This window comes from Rhincodon typus, chromosome 13 (assembly GCF_021869965.1).
Source record: "Rhincodon typus isolate 14 chromosome 13, sRhiTyp1.1, whole genome shotgun sequence".
Classification (NCBI taxonomy): Eukaryota; Metazoa; Chordata; class Chondrichthyes; order Orectolobiformes; family Rhincodontidae; genus Rhincodon; species Rhincodon typus.
The window spans coordinates 15,966,492-15,978,393 of NC_063344.1; the positions used below are offsets into that span (position 1 = coordinate 15,966,492).

Genomic DNA, 11,902 nt, shown 5'->3' on the forward strand with positions numbered 1-11,902 from the left:
TTGGCCTGCTGTGTTCAGCCAGCCCTGCACCTTGTTGTCTAAGATGCTGTTAAATCTGTAATCGCTTAGGAGGTTTTAATTGATTAATATGTATATTTAAATTTCCGAATTCCTTTGAAGTTAGTGTCCTGAGAGGACTAAAGGTTTTATCAGTGTAAACAAGAGGTGGCATTTTAGGTCAGACAATGCATGTTAAGTGTGAGGTCTTGTTTAAAATCTGTTTGTGTTTTGTTTTGGAATCAGACTGGTTTTATTTCTAAAGTATGAATTTATAAAACGCCACATTGACTGACTGTCTATAAATTGTGTGCTGTTTGAAGGAACAACTGGCAAGTGGGGGACTTTCAATGGTGAGATATTGGGAGTTCAGGGACATCATGTTTCTTTTAGTGTAAAGGACAATGCTGGCAGGAGTAAGGGACACTGGACGACTAGAGACATTGAGAGTCTGGTCAAGAAAAGGAAGGAGGCATATGTCGGTTGTAGACAAGTGAGATCATGTTAATCCCTTCAGAAGTGTAGGGGGTGTAGGAGTACACTTAAGAGGGAAATCAGGAGGACAAAAAAGGGGACATGAGATAATCTTGGCAGATAAGGTAAAGGAGAATCCAAAGAAATTGTACACGTACATTAAGGGCAAAAGAGTAACTAGGAAAAGAATACGGCCCCTTAAAGATCATCCAGGAACGTCTTTGTGAAGAACTGCGGAAGATGAGTGAGATACTAAATAAATATTTCATATCAGTATTTACTGTGGAGAAAGACATGGAAGCTCCGGAATTTGAGGAAATGGATCGTGATGTGTTGCAAAGAGTCCATATTACAGAAGAGGAGGTCCTAGACGTCTTAAAACAAAGAAAGGTAGATAAACTCCGGGAACTTGACCATTGTCCAGAACATTGTAGGAAAAGAAGGAAGAAATTGCAGGGCCCCTAGCAGAGATATTTGTGTCATTGACAGCTGAGGGTAAAGTGATGGAAGACTGGAAAGAGGCTAATCTTGTGTCATTATTTAAGAAAGTCTACGAGAAAAAGCCAAGGAACTGTAGGCTGACGACACTGACGTCAAAGGTGAGAAGTTGTTGGAGGGGATTCTGAGAGAAAGGACCTACTTGTATTTAGAAAGGCAAGGATTGATGAAGAATAGTCAGCATGGCGTTGTGCGTGGGAAATCGTGTCTTAGAAACGTGTTTGAGCATTTTTTGAAGAAGTCATGAAGAAGACTGATGAAGGCAGAGAGGTAGACGTTGACTACCTGGACTTTACGAAGGCCTTCAACAAGCTTTCATATGTAGCCTGCTTAGTTGGGTTAGCTTACATGGGATCCAGAGAAAGCTAGCCAATTGGACACAAATATGGTCTGACGGGAGGAGACTGAGAGCGGTGCAAGACGTTTGTCTTTCGGACTCGAGCCCTGTGACCAGCAGTGTACCACAAAGATCCGTGTTGGACCATAGTTGTTCATCATTCACATAAATGATTTAGATGAGAGCATCTGAGGCAGGGAAGCACTCTCCAGGTGTGTTAGTGAAATTTATATTTCCAAGAGCACGTACTTTCTCTATGTCTATTCTATCAAGGCCTTTCACAGCCTTAAAATCCTCCTGTCAGTTTACCACTCTGAAAGAAAACAAATTTGACAACTGGCTACAACAAACAGATGCAGAACTTTCTGGAGAAACTCAGTAAGTCCGTCAGCATCTGTGAAGAGAAAACAGAGTCTTGACATCCACCTTCTTGGCTCTTAACTCTCTGAATAGATATACATAACACGGGCGGAAATATCCCAACTCCCTGATAAATTAAAAGAACGGAGAGTTCAAAACTAAACGGATCAATTTCATGTCGGCCGTTTGCAATTAGATTGCAATTTTTTAAAAAAGCAATTAAAATGGAGAATGAAAACTGCTTTCTCACCTGTTAAACTGCACAGAAATACTCAGAGAGACGGAGGAACAAAATGTTATGCTTTGATGGGTTAAGGGAAGTTTTAAAATGAAAGGAAGTACCCTAGAAAACTGTTTAGTTCTATGTAATGCTTTAAGAAAGGGCATTAAATAACGGACTTACCAGTAATGCCACGATCTAATGTTTCATAAAAACACATGCAGCATTTTTTCAATTTTTTTTGGATCTAAATTGTAATTTTTACCATGATTTCTCCGTGCCAGTCGTAAGGAAAATACCTGCTTTCCAGTGGAGCTCCACACAATATCACCGATATTCAGGACAAGTTCTTGTCCCTCCAGCGCTGAACCTTCATAATATCCAATGTTTACAATTTCAAGTGCACCTTCCAAATTCATTTGTAAATTTACTAATTCATACATTGGATCTGGATCACCATTTTCATCAAAATATACGACTTCCCCAGTCTGAGCAGTGAAATTTACCAAGTGGAGGTAATGCAGCAGCTACAGGAGAACAATGCAAGGCATGTAAATTTTTGGTTTCAGTTAGAATCACGCATTAAATTTATTTAAATTCATTTCAGCAAATTAACACCGTTAAGTTAAAAATTCAAAATATCATAAACTGTCATCCAGAGAAGAGTAAATTAAGCTTGGAGACCCATCTTCCATTTTTGCAGATTAAGATATCAATATTAGCCAGAATGGCTCTGATTAAGAAACTGTGGAGTGTAGTCCCAATAAAGAGATTTTACTGACAGTGCAGAATAGCTCCCTATGAGTGTTGATTTGGCGGAGGGACATGTTTCAAATAAAGCGTTCCGCTGAGAACTAAGGCCACTGCAATACCCTGAAAAGAGGAGGCCTATATCTACTTCAGAACAAAAATGAACACTGATAGTTTGAGCATTTCGCGTTGTTATTAGTGGCGCATTAATGCGTACCATTTAGCTTTTCTGTTTTCTACATCACAGCAGTACCTAACGTCGCAAGCCCGTCACTGTCTACAGGATGCTGATGAAGGGTTTGAGGCTTTGGAGATCCTTACAAAAATACCCGTTTAGGTTTAAAATCCACCTTTCTATTGTGAATGCATTTCCAATATTTCTTGTATTCAATCTTTATTTTGGTACAGGCTTGCCCTGTTGCCATGCTTTTCTCTCATTCTCTGAAGGAAATATTGCACCTTTCCAAATAAAATTTGTTGTGAAAAGGAAGCCGTGAAAAAGGTTACCAATTGGAATAGAACAGTACACATTTAAACGCTTAATGAAATCAATGCGATTGATCTGAAACAAAACGAAATATTTTCCTACCTGCCAGGGCTCAAAGCTGAAAATACGAGCACAAGTATTATTCATAAAGGGGCCATTGCCTTCTTCACAGGACAGCATATCGTGAAGTGCATGAGCTACAGCATAGACCGCTTTGTACACATGGTAGGAACTTCCGTCCATTGGCGCTGGAAGATAGGCATTTTCTAACCCATCTAAATGTTCATTCCCTGCGCATGGCCGTTCTTGAAATGCAGAACTTCGGGTCTCTGTCGCGTCGCCTGTCGTTAAAGAGCACGAGAATAGAGTCTCCCAAAACTTCTTCACAAAAATGCTTTCAGGAAACCTCGAAGGGTGAATTTTCAGAAGATAATCTCTGAGTCCGGCTATTTCTGTCCTCCGGGTTGCTGGACCGATGGCCCCAACGAGAAACCTGCCTTCTTCTTCAAGTGAAAATATATCTTTCGTTACCCACCCTTCACTTCCAATCCATTGTACCCCTGTTACATTTTGGCGCAATATCTCCTTAATTAACACTCGCATATCTCCGCCATGCAGGAATCCAACCACAACCTTTGTGGTCGCCTCTTTTATCACCTGCACTATTTTGCTGATTTTCTCGGCGGGATCTGTTCTGTAAAATGATTCAGAGTAAGCGATGCAAACCCCATTTTTTTTAGCCTCTTCGACAAAAGTTCTCATCCCAAAATTCCCATACTCTGTGTTGCTTCTAACCGTCCCAATCCAATTCCAGCCAAAGGTTTTCACGAGTTCAGCGAGAAGTTTGGACTGATATTTGTCGCTTGGTATCGTTCTAAAGAAAGTCGGATATTCTTGTTTATCACTCAGACAGGAGCAAGTGGAGAAGTAACTAACCTGCAGAGAAAAGCATAAATATATGAAAGCATGCCTTCACCGTTTTTGGAATCATTTTTAAAACTGTTTCACTTCAAGATCTTCATTATTAATGAATCTTAGTTTTGCATATTAGTCCAATATTAAATCTTAACACCGATGACTAAAAGTAATCCGTCAAAATAAATCATTTGCGGAGCTTAAACACGACAAAAGTCAAGTTAAAATTTGCGGTAGTCAGTTCTGCTGTTGCATGAGAACGATATTCCGTCAGGGTTCTGGCAGTGGAACTTTGTACTGGAATATTAAAGATACCCCGAAATAACCTCTTTCTTAATTATTGCAGTGTCGATACATGTTGTGTCGGTGCACTCATAAGCGAAACGTAGGCAGCTGGGAAGTCGTGACATGGTTGCAATATTACTAGATTAAGTCATCCACAATAGAAGGTTCTGGGGATACGGGTTCAAATCCCACTGCGGCAGATAGTAAAATTTGAATTCAATTAAGTCTGGAATATGCAAAAAAAAAAATCCACGACGGTGCAATTTTGGGCGGCATGATGGCTTAGTGATTAGCACCATTGCTTCACAGCGCCCAAAGACCAGGATCCATATCAGCTTAGCTGTGTGGAGTTTGCACGTACTCCCCGTGTCTGCGCGGGTTTCCGCCGGGTGGTCCGGCTTCCGCCCACGGCCCAAAGGCTAGGTGAAACACATGGGGTAAGGAGTATACGGTACGGTGTACTTCAGAGGGTTGGTACCGACTCTGTGGGCCAAATTGCCTCTTTCTACATTTTAGGATTCTATGATTCTAAAGACGTTGTAAAAATGCAGTCAAGTATGTGACACGAACCATTGGAATTCCGAAAGAACCAACTGTCCTTGCGGCTGCAATGGAGGACGTGGATATATCACAGCCAATAATAGCTGCGACATTGGAGGGGCCTTTACATTCAGGGTACTCAGTTAGTTCTTGCTCTCCATTCACCAAAGCCAGCGCTGCTTTGGACGCTATCGCGGTAGTCGAGCAGTCATCGTAGATCTCATACCCCAGGGTGATATTCGGAAGTAGAGTTTCGCTCCGGTTTATTTCTTCAATAGCAAATATCATGGTCTGAATCAGGCGAAAGCTTGAGATATCAAAGCTGCGAAGTAGATGTGAAAGGAAATAATATGCATATTTTATTCACCGTCCAATCATTCACCCAGATCTTTCAGCCCCATTCAGACCCTCACCTCAATTGACAACCGCAATGGAAAAGCAAATTCCGAGCAACCGACTTACGCTGGAACTTGCGGTTGGCCAGAAAGGCCTTCTTGGCAACCCATGATCATGATCCGGAAGGATCACATCAGTGAGCGAAGCTAAGCCGATTATCCGCCACATTCCCTGATGTATGTCGGGTTTAAAAGTATTAAAGTGTCTGTGTGCCTGCTGGAATTTCGCCCAACCTCAGCCGGATTCCATGGAACCTAACGTCAATAGCCCCTGCAGATCCACTCCTCTCCATTCCCCGGCATTCTGCATTCTGCTTGTATTACACGCGGTATACGTCAGGGATACTGGATCCGTTTACATTCCAGGTTTAACTAACACCCACCAACATCCAGCATCCCTTTACCAAACCCGAATCTACTCACCACCTGTCCCCTTGTACTCCAACCTCCCCCACCCCCCAAAGAAGCTATCCCAAGCCACGCCCTGCTCATCTTTTGCCCACCCTGTTCTGGACCTTTTCTCTGATTGACAGTTCTCCGGTCATACAATGAAATCGTTGAATATATGAACCCTTGCAAGTGCCTGCAAATACTTAAGAGGCAAAGAAGGCATCCGGAAACACGTAAGACTTCTGGAATCATTTGCAAATAGATATCAGTACCTAAGAAAACTTAAAACGCTTAAAACACTTTTAAAAAAACCATACATCATATAAGCAGTTATAGACTACTGCGCGACCCTTAGCCTCATGGCTTCCTTCAATAACCTCAAAGGCAATGCAGCTCCGCGCTATCGGCGTCCCGCGTTTGGCCCTCGCAAAAACTTCGAATATTACTGAGCCCAGAGGAGAAGTTCCAAGGCCGAACCAAAGTAAAAAGCTAACATTTCAGTTTTAAACCGTTCAACAGCTTATGCCTCTACTTTCCTCCTGACTGGTAGGTGCGCATATATTTCGGAAATGTTGATGACTTGATGGCTTCTAGTAATGTTCTTCTGCATAAAATTAGACATTGTCTCTCTATCCACTCTTTCAGTTTTGTTTCCCACCAGAAATAACGCTACCGGGTCCATCCTTTTCAGATATGAACCCACGCAGTTTCAGGACCATCTTAGTAAATTATCTTTGCACCATTTTCACTGTCTTCGTTACCTAATAAGTTGAGCAGAACTTAGTGCTGTCTAACTGATGCTCAATGCAGGTTTATCAGAATCTCCCTATGCTGCAGGGGACGTTGCCTTTTAACGCTCTTGAAATAAAACTTACTGTTTTGGTTTGTTTTGCAGTCACCTTGCTAACTTATGACATAGCATTTAGGGATTGGTCTATTTGTATTACAAGATCCTCTCGTTTTCCGCTACTCCACCTGGACGCACGTTCAAACTAATGTGATCTCTCTATTCTTCATAGCAAAATGTACAAAATAACATATTTATCTTTGTTGAACTTCATTACCATTTATTTACCCATTTACAAATTTATTACTCTCTGCTGCAATTTGTTGCAATCGCCTTAACATTCATAATCTCTACCCCTAGGTTTCTGTCATTCGCATCTTTAAAAATTGTATTTTGGATTCTTAAGTCCAAATCATTAATGTAAACTGCATTGATACCTGCTCTGACAAGAACGAAACATCACTTCCCAACTTCTACCACTGAATAACAATTCTTTGTTCTCACCCTCTGCTTTCTGACTTGAAGATAATTAACAATCCAGTCTGGCACTTTCCTCTGACTCCACATTGTGTGACCTTATTTAATCTATTTTGAGGCAATTTATCGAAGGAATTTCGAAGGTCCATATAAATAACACCAACTCTCTTTCCCTATTACCTCCTCACAAAATTAAAATAATTGTAAAAGAAAAGACACATTTTATATCAATGATATTTTTATTACATTTCCAGTTGTCTGTTTTTTTTCATCTTCACTTGTGTCAGGTTTCCATTACATTTCCTGTGGCTGATGTTCGGTTGGCTGGTTTGTCATTTCCCTTTCCCCTTTTCATGACTTATAGGAAGCACTCATCTGTCTTCTAGCAATGATTTGTTGTTGTTGTTGCTTAAAATTAAAGGCATAAAGTAAAGCTCCCTGCTATGTCGCCCCTATATTCCTTCAAACTAAGTGGCTGCAATCAAATTGGACTTTGTTTGATATATCCAATAAACCGTCATTAATTTTAGTTGCACTCACCTCATTGCACGTATCATTCTGTAAATGTACGTCTCCTTGCTTTATCTCCCTGTTAAATCAAAAGTAAGCATTTCTATGTAACTTTAGCTGCGGTTCTATTCCCAGCATAGCCTTCCTATTTACTGATGGATCTCTAAAACATTTTACGCGTTTTATGCTGCTTGGTCAACTTAACCGCGTAGCTCCTTTTTGCCTTGCTAATTGTCCTTTATAGTTCTCTCCTCATCTCTTTGTCTTCCCTCTGATCATGCATATCTCTTCTATTTAAATAACCTATGCCCTTTTCCTAGCCCTCAGTTGTTCCCACGTGTTTACTCGACCAAGCAGTCTCGCCAGCGTTTAGTTCGTTCCTTACGTTTAACGGAATATATTTTCCAGCACGACTTCGAGTATCGTTTAAAATCCTTCCCATTGCTGTCCTACATTGTCCTTTGTGAATACTACTGCCTATTTTACGTTCCCAAGTTCTCATCTCAACCTCTCAAAATCAACTTCCCCACAATCTTTTTCCCCATTTCCACCATACTTGTCATTCTACATCATGTTGAAGGGTATGATCACTGTTAACTAGATGTTGCCTATCGTTTCTTCTCTGTTTCATTCCTCATAACAAGGTCCGAAAGTGAATCTTCGCTTGTTGCGTTTTTTCTATCCTAGCACTCGTGTTTGATTAGCTGATAAGTAAAACTGAAAGACAATTAGGTTTAAAATGTAATATATTAATAAGGGGGGCACAACTATCCATCCAAAATAGTTTATAACTTCGTGGCATTCTTATGTTTTTGTTTAATCCCAATTAAATTCAATTATTTACCCAGCTTACTTAGGTGATGAGTGTAAGAACACAACGATTCACAATATAGGACGGAACTTGATGTCAAGGTAACTGCACCAGAGTTTCGGGCATTTTAATACAGTTTTGCCGAATATTGTTCAGATTTTTTTGCAGGTAAACACAGAACATTGCTTAACTGAATCCAATGACATCACCGCTGTAACATTGTATTTCTAATTAATACTCATGTATATAGTCAGTGAATCTTCGAGGCATTACACATACTGTCTGGGATTCCTTTAGAAGTCTGTCGAGTACGTTACCATTTTTTACAGTGCAAGGACAACAAAAAAAAGTTCGTCAAAAATTCAATATGGTTACAAGTAACCGTTGTTTCCTTAAACACAAACACAGAAAATGCTGGAGAAGCTCAGTAGCTCTAGCATGCGTGCTAAGAGAAACAGAGTCAACGTTTCGAGTCTTATGTGACTTCTTGAGAACTCACTTTGTCCTTGTGTCCAAATTGAAATTCGACATTGTTGTGTTATTTAGATTGGTAAGAATGATCATTATTCTGCGAAATAGTTATCCCATTAAAAATATTGGAATTATGTTAAAGACAAAGGCCAAACTGTTTAAATACTGCAATTGATGACTATCCACTGAATTCAGAAAATTATTCGGGACGTGTGGTTTCGTGAAATCATGATTTCTTTATCTTTTCTTGCACTGACCTACCTTTCGCAATACACGTCTGATGGACTAACGACAAATGAAGGAACATCATGAATCACATCTAAATGTGCTGAAAATACTCCGCCCAGGATAATATCACCATCTTCAGACAAATTCGGCAAATCATCTTTTGCTCGAGGCTTGCAAACCATTCCATGTGATTCCCGCATCGGCACAACAGCTAGCATCAAAAATATCAGGAACAAGGCCATGGCTTTCCTGCAGGGAACCTATCACTGGATTAAACGGAATAAGAAAGAACGTGAAGTTATATGGCGTCCGTTATGACCTGAGGACATCCCACAGCGCCTCACAGCCAATGACTCACCCTCGACCTGATCAAACGGATTAAAGCTCTGAGACACCACGCAATCAACTAGGTTGCGGGGCACCTTCATTGACGTGGCCAATCAAATTTAATGGATCGCTATTTCTGCAGACGGTATTCATGTGAAATCAAATCAAGCGAACGTTTAAACCCCAAGTAGGTCAACATTTTCCAACAGGAATGGAAGACTGCTTAATCCTGCCAATTATCACCATTAAAACCGTAACAAAAGTAGGCCATTCATCCCAACGAGACTTCCCCGCCCTTCTATTAGATCATGGCTGATCTGATAATTCTCAACTCTAATTTCTTTTTCCAACCCCACACCCCCAACAAAACTATTGATCTACTTATTAAGTAATAATCTGTCTATTTCATTTAATCGAATATACGTAAACGATCAACCTCCACAACACTAACCCGCACACACCCCACCCCACAGTGGTAAAGAATTCCACAAATTCAACTCCTTCCCAGTGAACACATTTATAGAGTCATAAGATCTATGGCACAGAAAATAACTCTCTGCTCTTTGGCTTGCTGCTCAAAAACAAGTACCTCATTACTCTAATCCCTTTATCCAACAATTGTCCCATAGCCCTGGAAGCCTTGGTATTGTAGGTGCACATGTAAACAATTGCTAACTTTTATGAAGTTTTCTTCCTCTACCACCCTTGCAGGTAGTGAGTTCTAAATTCCCTCCACCTCTGGGTAAAGACGTTTTCCTCATATCTCCTCTAAACTTTCTGCCCTTTCACTTTAAATCTATGCCCTTGGTCATCAATTTCACAATGAAGAGGATGAGTTTCTTCCTGCCTACTATACCTATGGTATCTACTAGAGAAGGAGAAAAACCTGATCTTCTCTTGGGAAATAAGGCAGGACAAGTGCTAATGGGGGAGAACTTTGGGTCCAGTGATCATAATTCTACCAGTTTTAAAATAGTTATGGAAATGCATAGCCTTGTATAAAAGTTAAAGCTCTTGATTGGAATAAAACAAATTTTGATGATATGAGACAGGAACTTTCAAGAGTTGCTTGTAGTAGAATGTTCACAGATAAAGGGACGACTGGCAAGTGGGATTCATTGAAAATTGAGATAACAAGAATTCAGAGGCATTATGTTCCTGTTAGAGTGAAGACTAACGTTGAAAGAGTGGGGAGCAATGGATGAATTTTGAGACACTAGTAGAGAATTAGAAGGAATCATATATTATGTATTCACAACCTGGATCAAGTGAATCTCTTGCAGAGTACAAGGGTTGTAGGGACATTCTTAAAAGGGAAATCATGAGGGCAAAAAGAGGACATGAGATAGCCTGGGCAGTTAAGGTTAAGGATAATCCAAAGAGATTCTACAAGTACATTAAGAACAAAAACAGAGAGAGAATAGGGCCACTGTGTGTGAAACCACAGGAGATGGGAGAGATACTAAATGAATATTTCATGTCCATTTTTACTGTGGAGAAATAAATGAGGACTAGGGAACCACAGGAAATTGATATTGATGTCTTAAAGACAGTCCTTATTACAGAAGAGGAAACACTGGAGGTCTTAAACACACAATGGTGGCTAAATCTCCAGGCCCTGATCAAGTATATCTGAGGACATTGTGGGAAGTTAGGGAAGAAAGTGTGGGACCCTTAGCAGAGGTGTTTGTATTATCTACAGCCATGGATGAGGTGCTGGAGGACTGGAGGATGGCTAATGTTGTGAAAACAACAAATGCTGGAGATCACAGTGGGTCAGACAGCATCCGCAGAGAACATCAAGCTAACATTTTGAATCTAGATGACTCTTCATCAGAGCTGAAGTGAAGTGTAGAGGGGAAGCATTTATGCTATAGTTTGGGGGGGGGATAGGTGAGGGGTTAGTAGATGTTAAAAGATGTTAATAGTTCAGATTAAATGATCAGAATGTGAGAATGGCAGAACAATGTTGTGTCTCCTGCCAGACTTGACAGTAACTGCATGAGGGGAGAGGAGGACATGATAACAAGCTAAAAGAAATGGTTCACAATTTAAAGGTGTTGAACTCAATATTAAGTCCAGAAGGCTATAAAGTGTCTAGCCTGAAAATGAAGTGTTGTTCTTCCAGTTTGTGCTGTGATTCACTGTGGAACACTGCAGCATACCGAGGACAGACATGCGGGCATGCAAGCAGGACGCTATGTTAAAATGACCAGCTACAGGAAGGTCAGGGTCCTGCTTGCACACAGAACAGAAGTATTCCGCAAAGCAGTCGCCCAGTCTGTGTTTGATTTCTCCAATGTAGAGTAGGCCACATTGGGTGCGGTGAATATAATACACAAGATTGGAGGAGGTACAGGTGAAATGCTGCCTCACCTGGAAAGACTGTTTAGGCCATTGGATGGTGAGCAGGGAGGAGGTGAAAGTGCAGGTGGTGCACATTTTGTGTTTGCATGGGAAGGTGCCGTGGAGAGGGCAGTGGTGTTGGTGGTTGTGGAATGGCATAGGATGTCCCAGAGGAAACGATTCCTGTGAAATGCAGACAGAAGGAGTGAGGGGAAGGAGAGACAACAAGGTGCAGGGCTGGATGAACACAGCAGGCCAAGCAGCATCATAGGAGCAGAGAGGCTGACGTTTCGGGCC

At 40.9% G+C, this 11,902-nt stretch overlaps 2 protein-coding genes across 2 annotated transcripts in view; one reads left to right on the top strand and one right to left on the bottom strand.

The window, feature by feature from the left end:
* LOC109935740 (extracellular calcium-sensing receptor-like) overlaps nt 1–9,251 on the bottom strand; it is a 15,284-nt gene extending 6,033 nt beyond the window's left edge. Inside the window, 3 exon segments of the mRNA XM_048604169.1 lie at nt 3,226–4,059; nt 4,894–5,185; nt 8,966–9,251. Coding sequence (XP_048460126.1) covers nt 3,226–4,059; nt 4,894–5,185; nt 8,966–9,174 — 1,335 coding nt within the window. The 5' untranslated portion in view covers nt 9,175–9,251.
* LOC109927648 (extracellular calcium-sensing receptor-like) overlaps nt 1–11,902 on the top strand; it is a 216,078-nt gene that overhangs the window by 35,131 nt on the left and 169,045 nt on the right. The window lies entirely within an intron of this gene.